The 19,121-nt window shown below is 42.1% G+C and overlaps 1 protein-coding gene across 30 annotated transcripts in view; it reads right to left on the bottom strand.

The window, feature by feature from the left end:
• Positions 1–19,121, bottom strand: part of celf2 (cugbp, Elav-like family member 2) — a 239,279-nt gene that overhangs the window by 29,808 nt on the left and 190,350 nt on the right. For all 30 annotated transcript variants that reach the window (XM_024805832.2, XM_012924340.5, XM_014410987.4 and 27 more), the window contains one exon: positions 11,781–11,860. In XM_024805832.2, coding sequence (XP_024661600.1) covers positions 11,781–11,860 — 80 coding nt within the window. The remainder of the gene's footprint in view (positions 1–11,780; positions 11,861–19,121) is intronic.

Consider the following 19,121-nt stretch of genomic DNA (forward strand, 5'->3'; position numbering starts at 1 on the left):
GTCTACAGTGATGATACACACCTGAAATCATCCACAAACATCTTTGTATTAACAAACTTAACTTCAGCAAAGAAAGAAAATATTCTCAATTAAAAAGTCCTCTCTTGCGCACACACACACACACACACACACACACACACACACAGTCACACAGGAAACTTGAGTCTAAAGCCGGTGGGCTTTCTTCTTTCCCCCAAAAGGGCTCAGTTATCTCTGAGTCCAAAACGGTATCACCAGAAACAGATTTCCCGAGTTCTCCAACTATTTCATCATCTCATATGAAGAGAGACTTGATCTGTGTGTGTCTGTGTGTGAGTGTGTTAATATGTGTGAAAGAGGGGGGGAAAGACCTAGAGAGAGAGAGAGAGTGATTTGGGCGACTACGAAGAGAGGTTGAGAGGGCAAGAGAAAGATTTAGAGATTTTAACGGTCACTAGAACGGCATCTAATTGTTCGAATTCTTACGCCTCAGAGCAGCGGCAGTGTGTGTATGTGTGTGTGTAAGAGAGATGATTGTGTACGCACACTGAAGCTGGGTAACAAATCAGACGTCCAACACGCTTGCTAACAACTATGACACGAAGGAGACAAAAACCCACAACGCTCCTGATGAAAGCTGCGGTGCCGGCTGAAACGAAGCTGAGACGGCAAGTCATAATCTATCACACCACACCATTACTCACACAACGCAATCAAAGCCTAACTAGGGGCAAATCCGTTCAAAAACAAAGGCAATCTGCCACAGGAGGATAAAAACCTTTTGATTGAAACATTTAGTTTGAGGCTCGATTCCGCACTCGGCGGGGGAGAGAAGGGATTTGCCTACTTTGCAGATAGCGCTGCACACGTTTTGGAGCGGAGATGTGCTGTATGACGGTTGTGTGTGCCGGTGCAGGTATTTTGTGCAAGAGTGAAAGCGAGCGAGCGTTTGCACTTCCTTCCTTCACTGTGGATCAGAGCGTGTACTGTGAAACTAGCTTTTAGCATTCACACTTCAGTCAGGACCACTTTGGTAAAAATAACACCGTGATTTCCATTTGCATTTATTTAGATTTGGCAGTACCGGGTGTTCCAAAGTAATGAGTTTGTCGGACAAACCGGCCTTTTCATGCGTGTTTGCTGAACAGGTGTCTGAGATCATTTAGTGCGGGGCACAGGAAGAACGATCCCCAACATTTAGGGAGTGAAAATATGCACTTTACTTTAAATTTACTGAGTTTAGGGACAAGAATGCGACAGTAACATATAATCTGTACCCTTTCTGGACACAATTTTGCATTCCTGAAAAGAAAATCTGTCAGTCTCTGATGCTAACACGATGCTAGGAGTGAGATGCTAAAAGCTGAGGGCATGCCAACCCCAAACAAGCAGCCCAAACTTGATTTTTAGGCCTCACCATTTTTGTGTTGATACTCATACATTTGGGCCATTTATCCCTTTGAGTCAACTTTCTTCTGATTGGCTGCCCTCTTACAAACAGATGGTCTAAACAGGAAGTGGAAAGTGCTTCTGTGCGCACAGCCAGAGCTGCATGCCTGAGATGTCCAAATAAGGGATATCCTCTCTGTGACATCATAGAGATCCAAGAGTAGAAAAAAAAACTGTGAGAAGCCTGAGCTTTTGTCTCACAGGGAGTATTTGTACATACACTGATGTCACTATTTAAAGCTATGGCCATGTTTAATATGAGAATCCACCACTGTAATTACACGCAAGGCCTAAAAATTCATTGTTTTTTTTTCCTAAATATCCTCCAAAATAATCAATTAATAATCATTAACACCTTTAGAAGCGTATGCCTACACTTTGACAGTATGACTGTCAAAAATAAAGAGTCTAGCCTAAAACTTTAATGGGAAATTAAATGAATTTCAAAGCCGAATTAATCTCTTACCAACATCACATCATCACAACTGATGGCTGTTGGCTTTTGCACCAAATATTATGCCTTTAATCTCGGTATAAATTGAGACACAGCATTGAATCATTTTGATATGACTTTAATTGGTTCAGCAGCTTCATTCTTATAACAAACACATCGAAGAATACAGATGCATGCTTTTTTTTAAAGCTCTGTGTTTTCTCTTACTGTGAAATGCGACAATCTGACCAATGACAGAATACACATCACATCCTGAGCAACATTAAAAACTAGAGTTTCTGTGTAATTTAAAAGCAGACCTTCTTTGTCAGATAGAACATCCAGTGTATCTGCTTCCTTGTATGTGTATGTGTCTGTTTCCGTGTGTTACTGCCCTTCTTCTGTAGGCCGGGGCCTGACTTATCAGCTGAATGAGCTCGTCTCCTGTCTGTCGGCGGCTCGGCCATATTTACTCTGTCTCTCCACTGGTCATTTTGCCTCTTCATTCTGACCGCCGACAGATAAAGTAGAGGAGACGACGGGAGAATTGTATTGGGAGGGCGAGGGTTAGTCGGGGCCTCGCCGTTGGAGTCGATTCCCCCTGAGAACCGAGCTCCCTATCCCGCTCTGCTAAATATCTCATCACTCCAGTTGACACCTTGTGAGTGAGGGGAAATGCAGCCCGGAATGAGAGTCCTGCTCTGGGAGGAAGGCTGAGGGCCACAGGCATCTACGCCTGATGCTGCCGGTTATCCCCGAAAGGCCGGCTGTTGCACTTTGAAGCAGTTTTTCAGGTGATTGCCTCGTTGGTTACCTTCGCCCCTAAATGCTGAGGATACATGGAGAGAAAGTGGCAGCTCATGCCATCTATTAGTTTTGCTCAAAGAAACAAACTATCCTGCTTTTACCTTAAGGGGATTTTTTAAAAATTCATCACAGATTAGCAGCAGCTCGAACTTTCATATAAAAACACTCTCTGACTAAAGAGCTAATCAACCTTGATTGAGATGAACAAGCATCTAGAAAGCCATGTATATCAGAAGCTGTTTTGACAGATGAACTCCAGGCAGTGTCAGGAGGATTACGTTGGGACTTTGTCCAGCTGGTCCTTGTGAACTACATGCTCAGATGGGGTCTCACTTCTGGAAGTACTCTGGCTTCAGCGATGGAGCTGCATGGATAGAGAGTGCAACAGGCAGAACATGGGACCTCGTGCTCCCTGCTCATGCCCCGTGAATTCAATTGACTATTACCTTTTCTTCTATAACACAGTCTGTTACTTCACTGGAAAGGCAGGAACATTTAATATCTGATATGCCGGATATTCTTTTTCTGCTCATTTTAGAGGTCACCATGGTGGACCATCTGCCTCCATCTCACCCTGCTCCTACAATCCCTTCTGTCACACCAACCCTTTCTATGTCCTCATTCACAACATCCACCTTCTCTGCGGTCTTCGTCTTTTCCTCCTGCCTGGCAGCTCCATCTTCAACAACCAGTACATCCACTATCCCTCCTCTCAACCTGAGATATCCCTCTGATGATGTCCACATTTCCAATCCTGTCCATCTTGGTTACTCCCAATGTAAATATTAGCATCTCCAGCTCGGCCTCCTGTCTTTTTGTGAGCTCCACCATCTTCAAAACACACCTCATAGCAAGTTGACCATCTTGTAAATCTTCCTTTTCACGCCCCTGTCACTCATTTCTACCTACTTCATCCAGCCTGGACCTCTCGCACTGTCCATTACTTTGGAAGATTGACAACCCGTCTCCCTCTCATTCACACACAAATTTTGTCTTGCTTCAGCTGACTTTTCTCTCTTGGACATCTCCATGTTTACACAGGTATCTCATCAGGACCACCTAGCTTTCCACTCTTCATACTCTTCATAGCTACCCTAATTTCCACCATATTAATCCTCTGCTCCTCTACTTTCATCCATCCATCCATCTCTAACATCCTTTCCAGTTTGGTCTCTCTCTGTGATACATTTCTCTGCCAGATAACGAAGTTAAAAGCTCAGGACTAAAAATGCAGATTATCAATCTCCACTGATGACTCTCTGGAAATTGTTCTGCAGCAGCCATCTTTTGAATTGGACTACATGGACTACATATCTAAAGTTTAAACTTTGCATGGTGTGATTATAAGTCTATTATAAATATATTTTTAAACAGAAGCCATGGCAATTTGGGCAATTATGACTAACTTTCACTGTTTCTGGGCAGCTAGAGGTATATGATTCAACTTCATCTTAAAATAAAAACAGAACATAAAGGTGAGAGTCTGGAGAAAAGTGGGCGAAACTACAGGTTTTGAAAATACGTCATAGCTTTTGGGATAAATCCACAATTCCAGTGTCGAACTGTTTGCGCAGAGGTTTGTGTGAAGTGTCATTTTTTTATATTCAACATCCAAAAATTACTATTAAAAGCACTGGATACACTTAATTTTTCATATAGCATAGTTGATGCTGTGGCACGATGGGCATATTTTCAGATGCTTCCATAAATTTAAACAAGTAGTTGACGTGCTTGGATTCCCAAAGAATTTGGACTTGTAACTTGTGTATGTAACTAAAAATAAAAATACTCACACATTGTGTATTTTACAGTTTTGGTAATTAACCTGTGAAGAAAAAAATAACTTTCCAAACCCTCGCTAACTAAATATGGCAAGTATAAAAGGACTATTAAATCTTTGTCATAGTCTGGTGTGATAATCTCCTTACACTCGTCTCTTTTTCTCCCATAGCTGTTAAAATCATTAACTGCAATTTCAGTAGAGATGCATACATCTCATTTTTAGCTACACGTGTCTTTCATGTTCTATCATATTCATCCCTCTGCAACAATGAAAAATAACTCGTCCCCATTTGCAAGTAATTTCATAGTTTTTACTGCAGCTGCATTTCCTTTCTATTCTGGTAGTTGCCATCATATTCCACTGAAATCTGCATCTCGTGAGCTTCACAGTGCCACAAAAGATTAATAGGCAACAAAAGATGGTGACAGGTTAACCTGCACTTGACCCATGACGTCAGTCTTTCCTTCTTTCACCAGAGCCTTTAGATTAAAGCCCTACTTTAGACAAGGACACCTTTTACACAACCCTGTGACAAACAGTGGAGTCTGACGGTTTGGCCGAGACTGCCCTTATAAGGACATTCAAAGGAAACATCGCAGCCTGCGATCCAACATTACTGTTAGTTTTTTTTTTGTCCATATAGACACGACAGCATCACACAGTTGTTGTGTCGGCTGCACATCCGTGATGGGACTCTCCCGTTCCACCACATGTCCAAAGGTGCTCTATTGGATTGAGCGCTGGTGACTGTGGAGGCCATCTGAGTACAGTGAACTCATCGTCATGCCCACAAACAACATTGTAAGATGATTTGAGCTTTGACACCTGGTGCATTGGCCTGCTGGAAGCAGAATAAAAGGATGGATGTGATCAACAACAATACTCAGGCAGGCTGTGGTGTTTAAATGATGCGTTGCTGGTAGTAAGGAGCCCAAGACTGCAGCTCCAGACAACAGAACCAAAAAGATTTTCGGGATGTATTATCTGGAATTAAAATTTTAACAGGTTAAAGAAAAAGAAACTAAAAATATAAAAGCCCAGAGTCTTCTGCCATTTCTTTTAAAATTACCAACTACTACCTATAGCCACCTATAACAACCAATGAGGGTCACTTCTCTCAGGAATTATCCCGTTTCCAACAACCCATCACGCCTCTGTGATTTAAGTCCATTTCAGAGTGTTTGACGAGGCCAGTGTTTATCGGTATCTGCTGATACGATGGGAGTCTGTAAAACCCTTTCTGCTGGGTGTAATTACACCACATGTTGAGTAAATCTAAATTTGTAAACCATCTGATTTGCTTTAAATTGCCCACTTTTGAATACAAACAGCAGGGGGCGACATAATGGCTTCATCTCGCTTACGGGATATTTCATGAGTCTCCTGCGGACAGTCGGCTCCTCACAATACACTGACTTTATTGATAACAGGCAACTAATGTTACCCAACATATGAATACTAATGTGTGGTCATAAAAAGAAACGTTCCTGTTTTGCCTCAAATGGTCTCTGGGTTCATATTCAACAACAGCAATGTGTCTCGGTGCTGGAGGTGAAGCATCGATTCCCATTTTCAGCTATTTTCAGGAGACAGATTTTCAGCTCCAGTCAGTCAAGTCTCCCATGTTGCACAACTTTCACATCTTGAAAAATAAAAAATAAAGCGCTCCGAGTCTCATGGGAGAATTTTTTACCAGAAGATGCTTCTACGGGGGAAAACACTCTATTCTGAAATGCTATTTTTGTCTGTTTCTTGCAATCTTTTGACAAATCTCCTACACAGAAATGCCCGTCTCAGACAGATATCGTAACAGCATTTTCACTGAAATATAGATGTCAGTGCTGCCATCATGCAGCAGGTTGAGTGCGCTTGATAAAACCTCTAAAATATGCCTCAGAAATTTCACCTGCGCTGCATATGCTTGATGCCCAGGTGTCACGCCACAGTTCCTGACTGACAGATGGGTCTGTGTAGGCCGATGGCATGACAGCCCGTGGTCTCAAAATTACACTGCAATGATCACCTGCTGTAATTATGGTATCCGACTTTAAAATGATGTAATTACAGCGTATCGATCAGCCGAAAATACCACCTTAAGAAAAAGGGGGGAAAAAGTGAAACTTTTGTCTGTGACTTGGATCGACTTAACCAGGAGTTCACTGAGCTAATAAAGCCAACTACGCTCCCTGAAGCCAACGCTCTGAGACAACCGTGAAGAGAGCATTACACATCGCTTCCCATCTTTCCCAAAATGCTCAGATGCACTCGCGCGAACTGAACTTATAAGCTCCGGTCCGTTTACCTTGGAAATCAATCTCTCATAGCTTTCAAGAGAGTTTATGCGCTCTGAGCCTTCTCCATCTCATTTATTTACCTCTCGCATAGCCTTCAAATGTCAAACCATGTTAACTTACCCTGCTAATAGGAAGTCAGGAGCCCCCGATATCTATAGGAGTCTGCGCGTCACGTCTGAGCTCTTTGTGCATGTTGTTTCAACTCATTGTCCCCAAAACCCAGCCTACTCGCTCAGAAGGAACCGTCAAAATCTGTCAAAGGCAATACTTGGAAAAGCACTCCCTCTTTAAATCGTGCCATGTTTAACTGTTCATTGTTGCATGTGATTAAACTTCTCCTTCCACTTTAGCTTCGCACTTTATTATTTATAGACTGTCTCAGTTTTTCATCAGTTGAAATAATTGTCGTTGTTTTTTCTTATTTTAATAGTGTAAAACATTTCCATTACAGTGAATTAAATCTATAATGAATTAATTCCCTGCCTTTGTAATAATATATATATTAAGAATCCATATTATGCAGAAAAGGTTTGCTTTGTGTCCATTTTGAGATTCCCAGAAGCTTATAAAAGCTGTCGAAAACAGACATCTTGAAGGTTGGATTGATGAAGACATCAATCCAACCTTTTAATCATTTTCAACCTTAAAGTGGTGCAAAATTCTCCCTCTAGTTTTGAATGTTATCAGCTCACTGAAAAGCCATTACAAGTCGTTACCAGTCTCACACATGCTGCCAGGCTCCTCCTCCTTTTTGTAGCTGTACCTCATTCGATCCACCCTTCAGATTAAGCGCAACAAAACATAGTGTGAGCTTGACACATCAACCGGCTTGCTTTTTCTTTCCTAGTGGTTGTCTTTAGGTTTGTTTTCAGGCACCAAAAATATGGATGGCTATTTGTTAGGCGGTAGAATCGGTTGTTTGCTGATGAGAAGTTGGGTAGTTTGATCCCTGAACCCCAATTTGCCCCCGATGCATATTTACTGTGTGGAAGATAAACTGCATTTAATAATGTGCTCTATGAATGTGCGTATAATGCAAAAAGGGCTCTTGAGTATCCTTTTCCTTGATCACCAAGACATTTATTTACCTTTGGAAATCTTACATGCACTTCTTCAAACTACCACTAGAGGTCTCCTGCACAAGCTGGAGTGCCTACAATGTTTGAAAACCATCTTCTGAGTTGCTATTAGACGAAGAATTGCACCTACTGGCCGTTCATTGAGCTGATAACATCAGAACTGGGCGACTGGATTGCGTTTCCTGTCAGCAAGTGTGGACACACACATCACCTGTCGGTGTAAAACAACGCTTGACTGAACAGCACGACAAACTGAAGCCTCCAGACTGATCCTACAGCTGAATCAACAATTCAGCTTAAATTAGACTTAGATGGTACTTATAACACCGGCAGAGCATATACACTCTAGAACACGCATATACATAGTAAACTGTGACTAAATTCAGAGTAAATTGAGACTATTTGGAAAACAAAGACGAATCTGGCATTTTGTGACAAATACTCGAGACTCATAAGTTAGGCTAACTCAGACTCCTTCTGTTAAAATAAAACATGGGATCATCCAGCCTTATACGGTGTCAACATCAGCCCCTGATTAATCTAATCTCCTATTTTCTTCCCACTGTCAGTCTGTATCTGTCTCTGCTCTTCACTACAGTCGACAGATGTGTTTGTTCACTGTTTAAACAGACACTGCTGTGTTTTCGCTCATGCTCTACTTAAGCTCTCGTCTAAATGCGCTTGAACGCTTCTGCATTTCCGACGGGGGGTCGGAGGGGGTGTGTGTGCACGTATGCAGCAAGCGCAGGATAATACACAAGTGTCCCTCTAGTTTCGTGCGGGAAAAGGAAAAAAGAAAAAAGGTAGGAAATAGAAAAATCAGTGTTGATGGAAAACTGCACGAGGGGAACCTGAGTGCTAAATGAGTCTTTATAAAAGGAGTAAATAATGTAAAGCACAAATAAAGCACAACGAAGGCGACCCACTTTTCTCCGTGTGTGTCTTTAGAGGTTCGACGGCGAATTACCCGTCCCGCTCATATCCACTTTCATTACAGCCTAACATTCAGAGAGCAAGGGTGTGTGTGTGTGTGTGTGTGTGTGTACAAATGTGTGCCGGCGTGTACCTGAATGTCACGCCGTAATGAGAATGGATATGACAGTGACAGGGCCATCAACGAATGGGCCCCCGGTCTGCCTTACTTCTTCCTCGTGACATGTGGCGCGTACGTGACAGGGAATACACTCACACAGACACACGAACACACACATCACGTGCACACAATCTTTCTCTATCTAAGACAGTGGGGTGCAATAGAGCCAAGACAATAACCAAACTCTATTTACCAGACCTCATTCCCTCATTCGGACTCGAAGTAATTACTTTTAAATTGCAAAACTGAGGAACATTAACAAACGGATGCGGCAATTTAGGTCCGCCTGGGGCTAGACAGCTTGTTTTCAAATGGAAATGAAGGTATTTTGCCATTGTCCACTGTAATATTGTTGTGTTATGGTTTAAAGCTTCCCTTTCCCCCCTTTTCCTGTGTGCATGATAAAAGCAAAGGGGCACTGGTAGTGTTTACCGGCCCCACTGTGGCAGACAACTTGCTCGGAGCGAGGTTAATTCTAGCCTAATGCTAACGCCGACGGAGAGGAGCGTCGCTCCTTCGACTCAGAAAGACAGACACCGCTGCTGTTCGGCCACATAAATCAACACAGACACTGATATTCACAGTGTGGCAACATAAACAGAAAAACCACACACATACTCACAGATAGACAGACAGAGGGAGGAGCATGCGTTTTCCCCACGTCAGGGTCACAGCACATCAATAGCAGCCATGATTATCATGATCAGCTCTAATGAGGGGGCTACAGGGGTGAATGCCACTCGTTCTTTTTTCCCCTTAACACAGCCTGTTATTACCGCTTTTTTTTGTCTCTTTCTCTCTGACTCGCAGGGGTACACACACTCTGTGCTCGTCTTATACCATGTAATTCTCTTCCCAATCACACTCCTGTCATCCTGCCCTGTCACAAGGCCTGACAATGCTGACAAGGGCGCCCCAAAAACCCGGGTGAGGCAGGGGGGGGGGACACACAAAAGAGCTGCGACTAGGTCCCCATTATGGCACCGTTGGGGTCACTGTGCAACTGATGAGGTCTGTAACAGCACCTTCCAATTTGCAGTTGTTGTGTCAAGGGTGCTGCTTATTTGTCACAGTTTGGAGACTTTGCCAAAGTTTGCCCTAGTTGGAAAATCTGCGATTGGAAAAATGGAGACTAAACAGGCGATGGTGATTTTTATCCCAAGGCCGAGGACGTGACTGTGCCAGCTTCTGCTAAAGCTCTGGATGGACTTCTAGCTTTTAGGTGAATGTGTCACACTGGTCCTCTGCACACCTGGCATGTGGCGTTAGAGGTCTGCACAGGTCCTAACCTTAAGCCACAGTATTGTCTTTAACACCCAGTGCAGCTTGTACTTCCTAATTGGACATCTGAACTGGAGATTCAAGGCTAGATTTCATTGTATTCTTTCAAAATCACACAAAAAAAGACGGCTATTGCAATACACACTGATTTGCAAATTAACTAAACCCAAGCATAATCTGAGCCTGAAGCTTTATACAAATAAACAAAAGACCCAAAACCCCTGAGTGGCTCAAGTTATATAATAAATCTCTCCTTTCTTTCTGAATGGCAGCTCCACAGATGCTACAGAAGTCAGCAGCACCATAACTCTTTTATGGAAAAGAGACATCTTATAAATGAAAATCACCTCATTTAATAAACTCTCGTCAAATTAATCATTATTTTTACCGCCCGCATGCGGCGCAGGAAAGCCGAGACTTTGTTACAACTCACATTTCCTAAAGATACAAGCTGAATTCATTTAAATTTACACACCGAATAAAAGGATTTAGTTGGATAATCATAAAGATTGAAAGCATAGGCAGACTTGTACCAAACAGTTAATGCTTTAAAAAATCATCAAGTAAAAAAAATCATCAAATGAGAAGTGAACAGTTATACTCTGTAGGTTGAGGGGATGGAATTGGCCTCGTGTGTGAGTGAACAATGAAGGATTTTAAGGATAATAATGGTTAAAAATAATAATAAAACTAATGTGAAATAAAAAAGTATACACATGTAAATAATGTTTATGGACTGTTAATAAGATAAAGACTACTTCAGAACATAATTAACACCTTTGAGTATTTACATTACTCATACACTAACTTGTAACTTAACAAACAGGGTTTAAAAAAGTATTATTGTTACTATTCTTATTCACAATGTTTATTTTAAACCCTTAACAAGCTTTGTTTTTTGTTTGATTAGCACACAATTGCAACAATAATTATAATAAAGAGTTCGCAGTCGTCTGAAATGATCTCTACACATAGAAACTGCCAACGACTTTATTAAAAGTAATCTAATAAGGCCGTTAACACTTTTACAGTCTTATTAAAGCTTCCTGCATGTTAATTAAATCTTTGTAAGGACTCAAAGACTGTAAATAAAAGGTGGATGAAGGGTTTTGCATGCTCACATCTTTCTTTGTTAACTAGTGGATGATGTCAGAGTGGTTACAGCCACCTTTTATATACAGTCTATGCTTGAGTAGCACTTACCAACTTATAATCGCGTTTCACAAAAAGCTAAGCATTTGCTAACTGTTGTGGTTTAAAGATTTTATTCTCCTCGTGCTGAGGAAAAATTGATACCACATTTCTCTTAAGCGAGCAGAAAAAGACCTACATAATGGTTACGTATTAAAGCAGCGCTCCTTTAGTCCTTACATTGAGGCATTCAATTCACTGGACCTGTGTCAGAAGTGCTCCAGGAAATGTTACTCGGCCTAACCTATTAAGTAGCAAGTCGCGGCTTTTACTGAAGAAGTGACTCAAAGATGAGACAGACATATAATTGCCAGCACAATAACAGAGTGAAGTGCATGTATTAAAGGCACTAAAGAGACAGAGAGTTGAAGAAAGGGCAAGAGTACCATACCTCCATAGTCTGAGACTGGTGCATGGCTTTGATTGCATTCTGTGCCATAGCTCTGGTGGAAAACGTGACAAACGCACATCCTGTAACGAGGGAGGGGGGGCAGAGGGAGGGAGGGAGGGATGGAAGGGGAGTGGGAGGGAGGGCAGAAGGGCAGGAGGAGGAGGGAAGACAAGAAAGAACAAAAACAAGACAAAAGGGTTGGACACGTCGTCGTTATAAAAACCCAAAACAGAGATTGATACAGAGAACAGCTCACAGGCAGACAACAGTGTTCTCAGTCGCTGTAGAAACAACAGGCGAAAAACGAGCACAGTGTAATGACAACCACAACCCCTCCCCGACCCCCGCCCCATCCACCACAGGACACCTGGGACAATAACCATCGGAGCGTCGGATTGGCTGTTGATGCCTTCCCTCGTCCTTGCCCCTCCTCCTTCTCCTTCCTCTCGCTCCCACACACACACACGCACACACTGGCCGAATTCGTCATACCTGTATTCAACTGCTCTCATCTCTCAGCAATTGAGCGGTGTAAAGCAGGCTGAATATGCATGAAAACGATTTGAATCCATTTGGGCCGTTCATGTTGTTTTGTGTGTCTGACTGGGTGCCCTCTCTTTCTGTCTTTGTCAGACAGGAAAGAGATGTGATAGAGGAGGGCGAGGTGAGGGGGCATCAGCAGGGGGCTCGGGAAGACGGGAGGATAGGAAATGATATTAATTCAATCCACAGGGAGAGGAAGGCGAATAGGAAGTGGAGGTGTGGTCGGCCTCCTCCGTGACTGACACTGATTTTAGCCAATCAAGATTGGACACAGCCAGAGGCAATTTTAGGGGAGTTTGTTATCAGTTGTTTGTGGGTAAGGGGTGGGAGGAGGGGGTGCAAAGTTGTGTTTGTCTGACTGGTTAGGGAGTGATTAGAGGAGATAATGTGAGAAGTGCTTCAACAACACCCCAGGCTAATAATATGCTAACAAACTCACCAAGCCATGTTAGCGCAGCCAGGCCTGAACTGATTACACACATGCTTGGACACACACACACACACACACACACACGTTCAGGTTCAGCTGGCTGACTCGTGGCTTGGCTACAGAGGAAAAAACTAATAGCATGGGTCATCAGATAGACTCTCCCTGGCTGTGTGGATGGGATGAAAGGGTGGAGAAAGGGGGGGGGAGGAAATTGTGAGGATAATGCAACAGACAACAAGACAGAGAGAGGGGAAGGACAGATATGTTGAGGAATAGATGATCATTGTTCTCTTCCACCTCTATCACAAGCCGCCTGTAGCTGTGATGGAATGAGGATGAGAGAGACGAATGGTCAGTTTTTTCTCCTGACTACATCCACGGCTGCCTGGATTTTAAACACAGGCGTTTCCCTGAGAAAATGTAGACCTGCACTTGTACAGTTGCAAGTTTATCTCGGGGCTCTGACCGCCCTTTCTGGAGGGTAACACGTTTCTGATGAGCCTCGCTGTTTAAAACCGGACGCTTCTTTGCTCGGTAGAGGGCAGGTTGGTTTCTTTGATTGTTGGGCTGTTTCACAAACTGATTTTAAAACAAGAGATTAGAGTTGCATCTGTTTCTCATAGTCACTGTTTGTCTCTTTTATTTTGTACGTAGTGCTCAAACTACTTGGTTACAGCTTTGAATCAAATCGCCAACTTTACAATTATTAGACACCCCGTTCTACCTCTGCACACATTTGAGACACAGGGCACGCCGAGCAAGCGAGTCAAACCCCGTATTAAGTCGAATATAACCAATTTGAAGATAAATATTTTTAATATGCTCATTTTGATGCCAGCAAAACATTTTGACCGTGTGTCAACAGAATCAAAATCCGGCTGATTAGTAATATGGTTATTTATAAAAGAACCAGGCTGGTACAGATAGGGAGGCAAAGACTACGTGGGCAAACAGTTCTAAAACAGTTGTAATATTTTTTTTTAAATAATCTGTGGTATATAATACATTTTAAAAGATATAATCTATATTTAAAGATTCAGAATTCCTGATCTTCAGCCTCTCGGGTGTCATTAAAAACACATCTCTGTTGTAGAAAGTTAAAACTGTATCATGAAAATATGAAAGCATATTTAAACAAGTTCCAGATGTGTGTCTCTTGGCCTCATTTTATTTTAACAGGAGATTAGGCAAAGTGGGGAACTCTGCTTTGATTTGACCCATATTTAACTGGATCAGGTGACCCTGAACTCTCCCTCAGTTACGCTGCAACTGGTCTAGGCGTGTGGGGTCTTCCCATGATGTGTTTCTTCTTTCCTCACCCTTTCACTCTCTGCAGTTAATCATTAGTTATTATTAATCTCTCTCTCTCGTCTCATCTCCCTCTCCTCACCCTGCTGGATATTTCTTCCTGTTAAAAAGGAGTTTTTCCGTCCCACTGTCACCATATGCTTGCTCACAAGGGGTCGTGTGATAGTTGGGGTTTTCTCCGGATTATTGTAGGGTCTTTACGTTACAACATAAAGCAACTTCAGACAAACTCTTGTTGTGACTTATCGCTATATAGATAAAACTGAACTGAATGAAAGCAATGTCATTATCTGGCAAACTAAACTGCTGAGTAGGTGAAATTATATATCCTGGGCAATTACAGGAAATCATTTAAAAAGTAACATAACTGGTGTGTCTGAAAGAGGTCAGCACACCCTTGGTCCCAGCCTTTTTGAAAATCTTTTTCTGTCATCAAACTCAGAATGTGCTGTGTTTTTAATAATTTGCATAAATTGGCATTTTTTAAATTTCCCATGTTACCTAGCGCCCTAACTCTTTTTTTGAATCTTTTTTGTAGGTTGTAATTTTGAAAATCAGTTCTGAAAAAAGTAATGTGGATATTTTTTGAAGGCGTGGTTGCCAAACCTATTATATTAACACATGATAAAAGCAGAAATTATAGCACTCAAAAAGTTTACCGGGTCTCCTGTTAGAGGTTCAGACTGTGTTAACTGAACATATCAACTGAGGCCACAGTATTGAAGATTCAGTTTTTATAGTCTACACCATTTTCTGAATAGAATGAGAAGTTTAAGTGATGGCTGTCAAGAAGAATGAGCCTTGGTCTTTAGTGAGAACAACTTTAGAATTGAAAGAAATACACTTGAACAGTTTTTATCATCCGAGCACTCAAATCAACATCTTCTGTGTTCAATTTTCAAAATGATTGTTCCTATTGGTTATGCAGACCTGTCTCTGATCTTATATGAAACCTATTGACCTTTCCTTTTTCTTTTCTGTCACTGCCAACTGGAAGATAGAGTTCAATCACCTTTTATGTGAAACTACCTTGGTTGCTTAACATTAAAGAGGCAAGAAGGTGATAAAAAAGAGACTGAAGCTCTGACCTAGTAAACATTTGATGCGTCCTTTGCAGTGCCAGGGCTGCTGTGCTAAGTGGTAGCACTGAAGATAGGACATACAAAAAGGGGTCATTTTTCAATTTATTCAGGGGACTGTCTATTTTAGGTGGGCCACAATCTGCCATTTAACTGCTTATTTTCCAGGAGGCTGCCTCCATCCTCTGCAGAGAAGTAATGCCCCAGAACTAGATCAGTTCTGCAGGGGGCATCCATTTGGGTTAGCCCTCCAGACTGGTCCTGATAGGTCCTGACTCTATTTATAAAACCGGTCAGCTACAACATCATCGGCTGTCACCGAAAGGAGACTCATCAGTTTGTCTCCAACTGTCAGACAGGATGCTTTTCATCCGCAAAGAAACATTTCTATCTTTAGCCCGTTTCTGCAGCTTGAAGCCAAAGCTTCTAAATAAGGAATTCCACTGCGCCTGCACACTGATTCATTAATGTCGAAGCTGTTAATGAAAAATGAAACGCTTAGAGTCGAAGCCATACTTTCTGGCTGGTTGGTGCATGTCTTATTTTTCGAAGCACAGAGATGGGACGTAGCTCGAGCGCTAAAAATACCTCACGGGCCGCATTCTGTCGTCAGTGGAGAACCAAACAGTCCTTTAATGAAAGTAGGGTAGCTCCCCAGGCCCAGCCATCCACTGGTGGTGTGATCCATATTTTATTAATAGCGGGATGGTGGAGCGCTCTTCTGATTGATATCGAGATTTAATAGGACCTCAGCAGCGATGCTACGTGGGACTGAGGGCCCCTGGGAGTTGCAGGCACACAGAAATCCGTAAAGGCCTATTTATTTCCAACCTGGTTAGGGGTGTTTGTTTACTAGCCAAGACCAAGCTGGACTAACAGTATTTCCTTTTCGACTAAGTGGTTTATATTAGTTCCACAGAAGCAAGGATTTGGCCATTGCATCTAAAATATTCATGAGGACAAAAGAGAGGAGCTGAAGAGGGATGGAAGAAGGAAACAGGGAAGGGAGGGAAGGAGGCCGGTGTGGGATGTCTGAGAAAAAGAGGACAAATTGATGCAAGAACGGATTCTAGGACAGCCAGGGTGAATATAGAGACGGGGAGGGCCGTGTTGTTCGCAGAAGCAGAGGAACATGGGAGTTTGAGTAGTGTGGTTTCAGGCAAAGACTCAAGATGGAGACAACCTTCAGAAGAAAAGGAGGAAGATCAGACTCGAGTCAACAATAAAACATCCATAACATTCAACAGCCACAGAAAAGTATATATCACCAACATAACCACACTGAACCTGCGTGACGATGACAGCGACAGCTCCCGTGACAGAAGGAGGAAGAATAGAAGGACAGAGATTCGCAAAAAGCCCCTCCATCTCCTCAGCACATAGAAACCACAAAGGGGCAGGGAAGGGGGAGGTAGGGTATACTGGGAGGATGTTTGAAATGAGCCGTGAGGGGAGGCAGGTGTGTGCTTGTGGGAAGAAATGGTTGATGATGATTATTTAGATAGGTAACATAGCTAAAAATAGATTGATAGATGATTATCATATCTGCTCATATGTCTTGAAACACGGACCTACAGAACACACCTGTCACACCCAGCAGCTGACTGATCTGAATGATTTGACACCTGGTTTATAGGTCCATTTCTTTTCTTTAAAAGCAGCCCTGGAGCACTTTGAGAAGAGCACCAAGAGTGTGCCAATTACGAAGGAAACTCGCCAGGAATTTGCTATTTTGCTGTGGAGGCAGCTCATACCTTTCTCCAAATCAACTGAATTGGAGATGTTGCCACATTCAGAGTCATAAAAACGTTTTTCTTTTCTTTTATGGCCGTGTTACTTTTTCATTACTGCTCTATGACTCCCGCCAAGTCCCCGAATGGCCAAATCAGCACCTCACCAACTGAAAAAAAATGAAAGGGAAATGGCTGGTATTACAAGGGTTTCATGTGAACTGCCAGTAATAACCATAATTTGCTTGAAATTCTAAATTTGAGGGCAGGCTTTCCTCAATATCAGTTTGGTACTGGACTCAAATTTGGTTCAACAAGTGATTTATGTCAACAGTAACTGAGACTGGTATCAAATAACTGTAAGATCATTCACTGAAGATAAAAGATCAATGTAGCTATGGTGTGCTGCATACGCCTTGAGCAGAGCAGTGCTTTTTGAAACTAGCAACGAGCACAAGGTGGATTTGACTGAGAAACCTGTCGATCACATAACCTAACATAAACTCGTATACTGATGTAATAAAGTGGGGTCTTCGTCTCATAGACTTATCAAGTCAAAAAAAAGTAAATACAGTTGCAGTAAAATTACGAAAGTGCTTTAAAATTAACATTTTGTTTTGCTATGCAAAACATAACCAATCCTTTTATTTCAACACTACAAAGCCAACAAAGCAGCAACTCACGTCCCGATTTGGACAGCGGATTTGAAAATTCCCACTGCTCTGCAATGGAAGTACAGAGCTTAGGACTGGCTCATGGACAGGGTAAACCGGAACAGCAGGGAAGGTGGAGGATATGAACAGAGGTTAGGAGGCGAGAAGGAGGAGTGGGAGAGGGGATGTTTGGGGATGAAGCTGACAGAGCAAGAAGGGGAAAAGAAAGAATGGGGGTGGGGGGTATATAGAGCGAAAGAGGAGAAGCATGTATTCACAGTGGTGGCCACAGCAGCCTCGAGATGTTGCTCCAGTTCATTTGCATTGACTTCTTAAAATGACTCTTTTAAGACCTCGAAGGAAAACATTTAGGAAGAAGCAGTTGGTTGAAAACAGAATCTGATACAAAGGCTGTGCTGTATTAGGCATATAAGGTATACTGGGCTTGTTGCACTCATTTAATTTCTATAAACAGATATCTATACATAAATGTGGTTCCTTTTTTAGTCCGTTTGTACTCTCAATCCCAACAGACTTCAATGGTAAAATCCCAACTTTACGGCAACCTTTCAGCGGAAACTCTTTTTGGTGACTTCAGCTATTTTTTCTCTTCAACAAACAACTGTACCGTGGCTATGATTTTCTATAACTCACCTGTTTGTTAAAGCTTAAAATTAGGGCTCTAGCTGCTGTTGTCTGCTAGCTGTCTCTGCTAACTGTCTCGAGGCTTAACCTCTATTAATAAGAATAATTAAAGTGGGCTTCATGTGCTTTTAGGACCTCTTTGAAATGGGATTATCTGACTATATCTATCAGTTTTTATTTGGGAATTTGTGCTTCTGTTCTAATGAGTAAAATTCTTAGTTGATACTTAGCAGTTATTAGCAGGTGTTTGCGCCTATGCAGGTAAAGCTAACCAAGCTTGTTTGCACTGGCAGATGGTGTAACGCTCCTCACTTTCATCCAAGTATGGTCACTTTTGGATCCAAAAACCAAAAGTATGGTAGCTGATGCTGACGCTTTAAGAACAGGAAGTTCAGAATTAGTCTGTATACTTTATATACAGTCGATGGTTTGCACCTCTCTCATCCTCCACCTTGTGTCCAACAGCTATCATCAGAGGCCTAAAGACTTATTAGCAACCATCTGATAACCAGTGGTTGTGTAGGGAAAACTAGTGAAACAGGTTGTTTGCATGGCTAATGCCGACTTGATTGTAAACAATAACTAAACAATAACTACTACTATTTAACTTGCTTGGAGGATAAATTGGCATCGCTCATGCAAACTACAAGAGACCGCAGCAATCTTGCAGCAAACTTTAACAACCACTTACAACTGGTTGGTAAATACACATGTGGTTGCCGAGGGTTGCTAAAGAGTCTAAAGGCCTGTGTGACTGAGGCCATACAACACCAGCTAATCTAGAATAATTTTATCTTGTAATATGCAGAAAATAAAATAACCTTTAAACCACAACTTGATGCCCCTATACATCCATTAAGTGGATAAACTAGCGGAGCCTTTTGAGAGCCCTGATCCAGCTTCAGCTTTAATTATTTCTGCTCTCATTCTATTGCTTATTATTATCACTAGAA

Source organism: Maylandia zebra, linkage group LG17 (assembly GCF_041146795.1).
Source record: "Maylandia zebra isolate NMK-2024a linkage group LG17, Mzebra_GT3a, whole genome shotgun sequence".
Classification (NCBI taxonomy): Eukaryota; Metazoa; Chordata; class Actinopteri; order Cichliformes; family Cichlidae; genus Maylandia; species Maylandia zebra.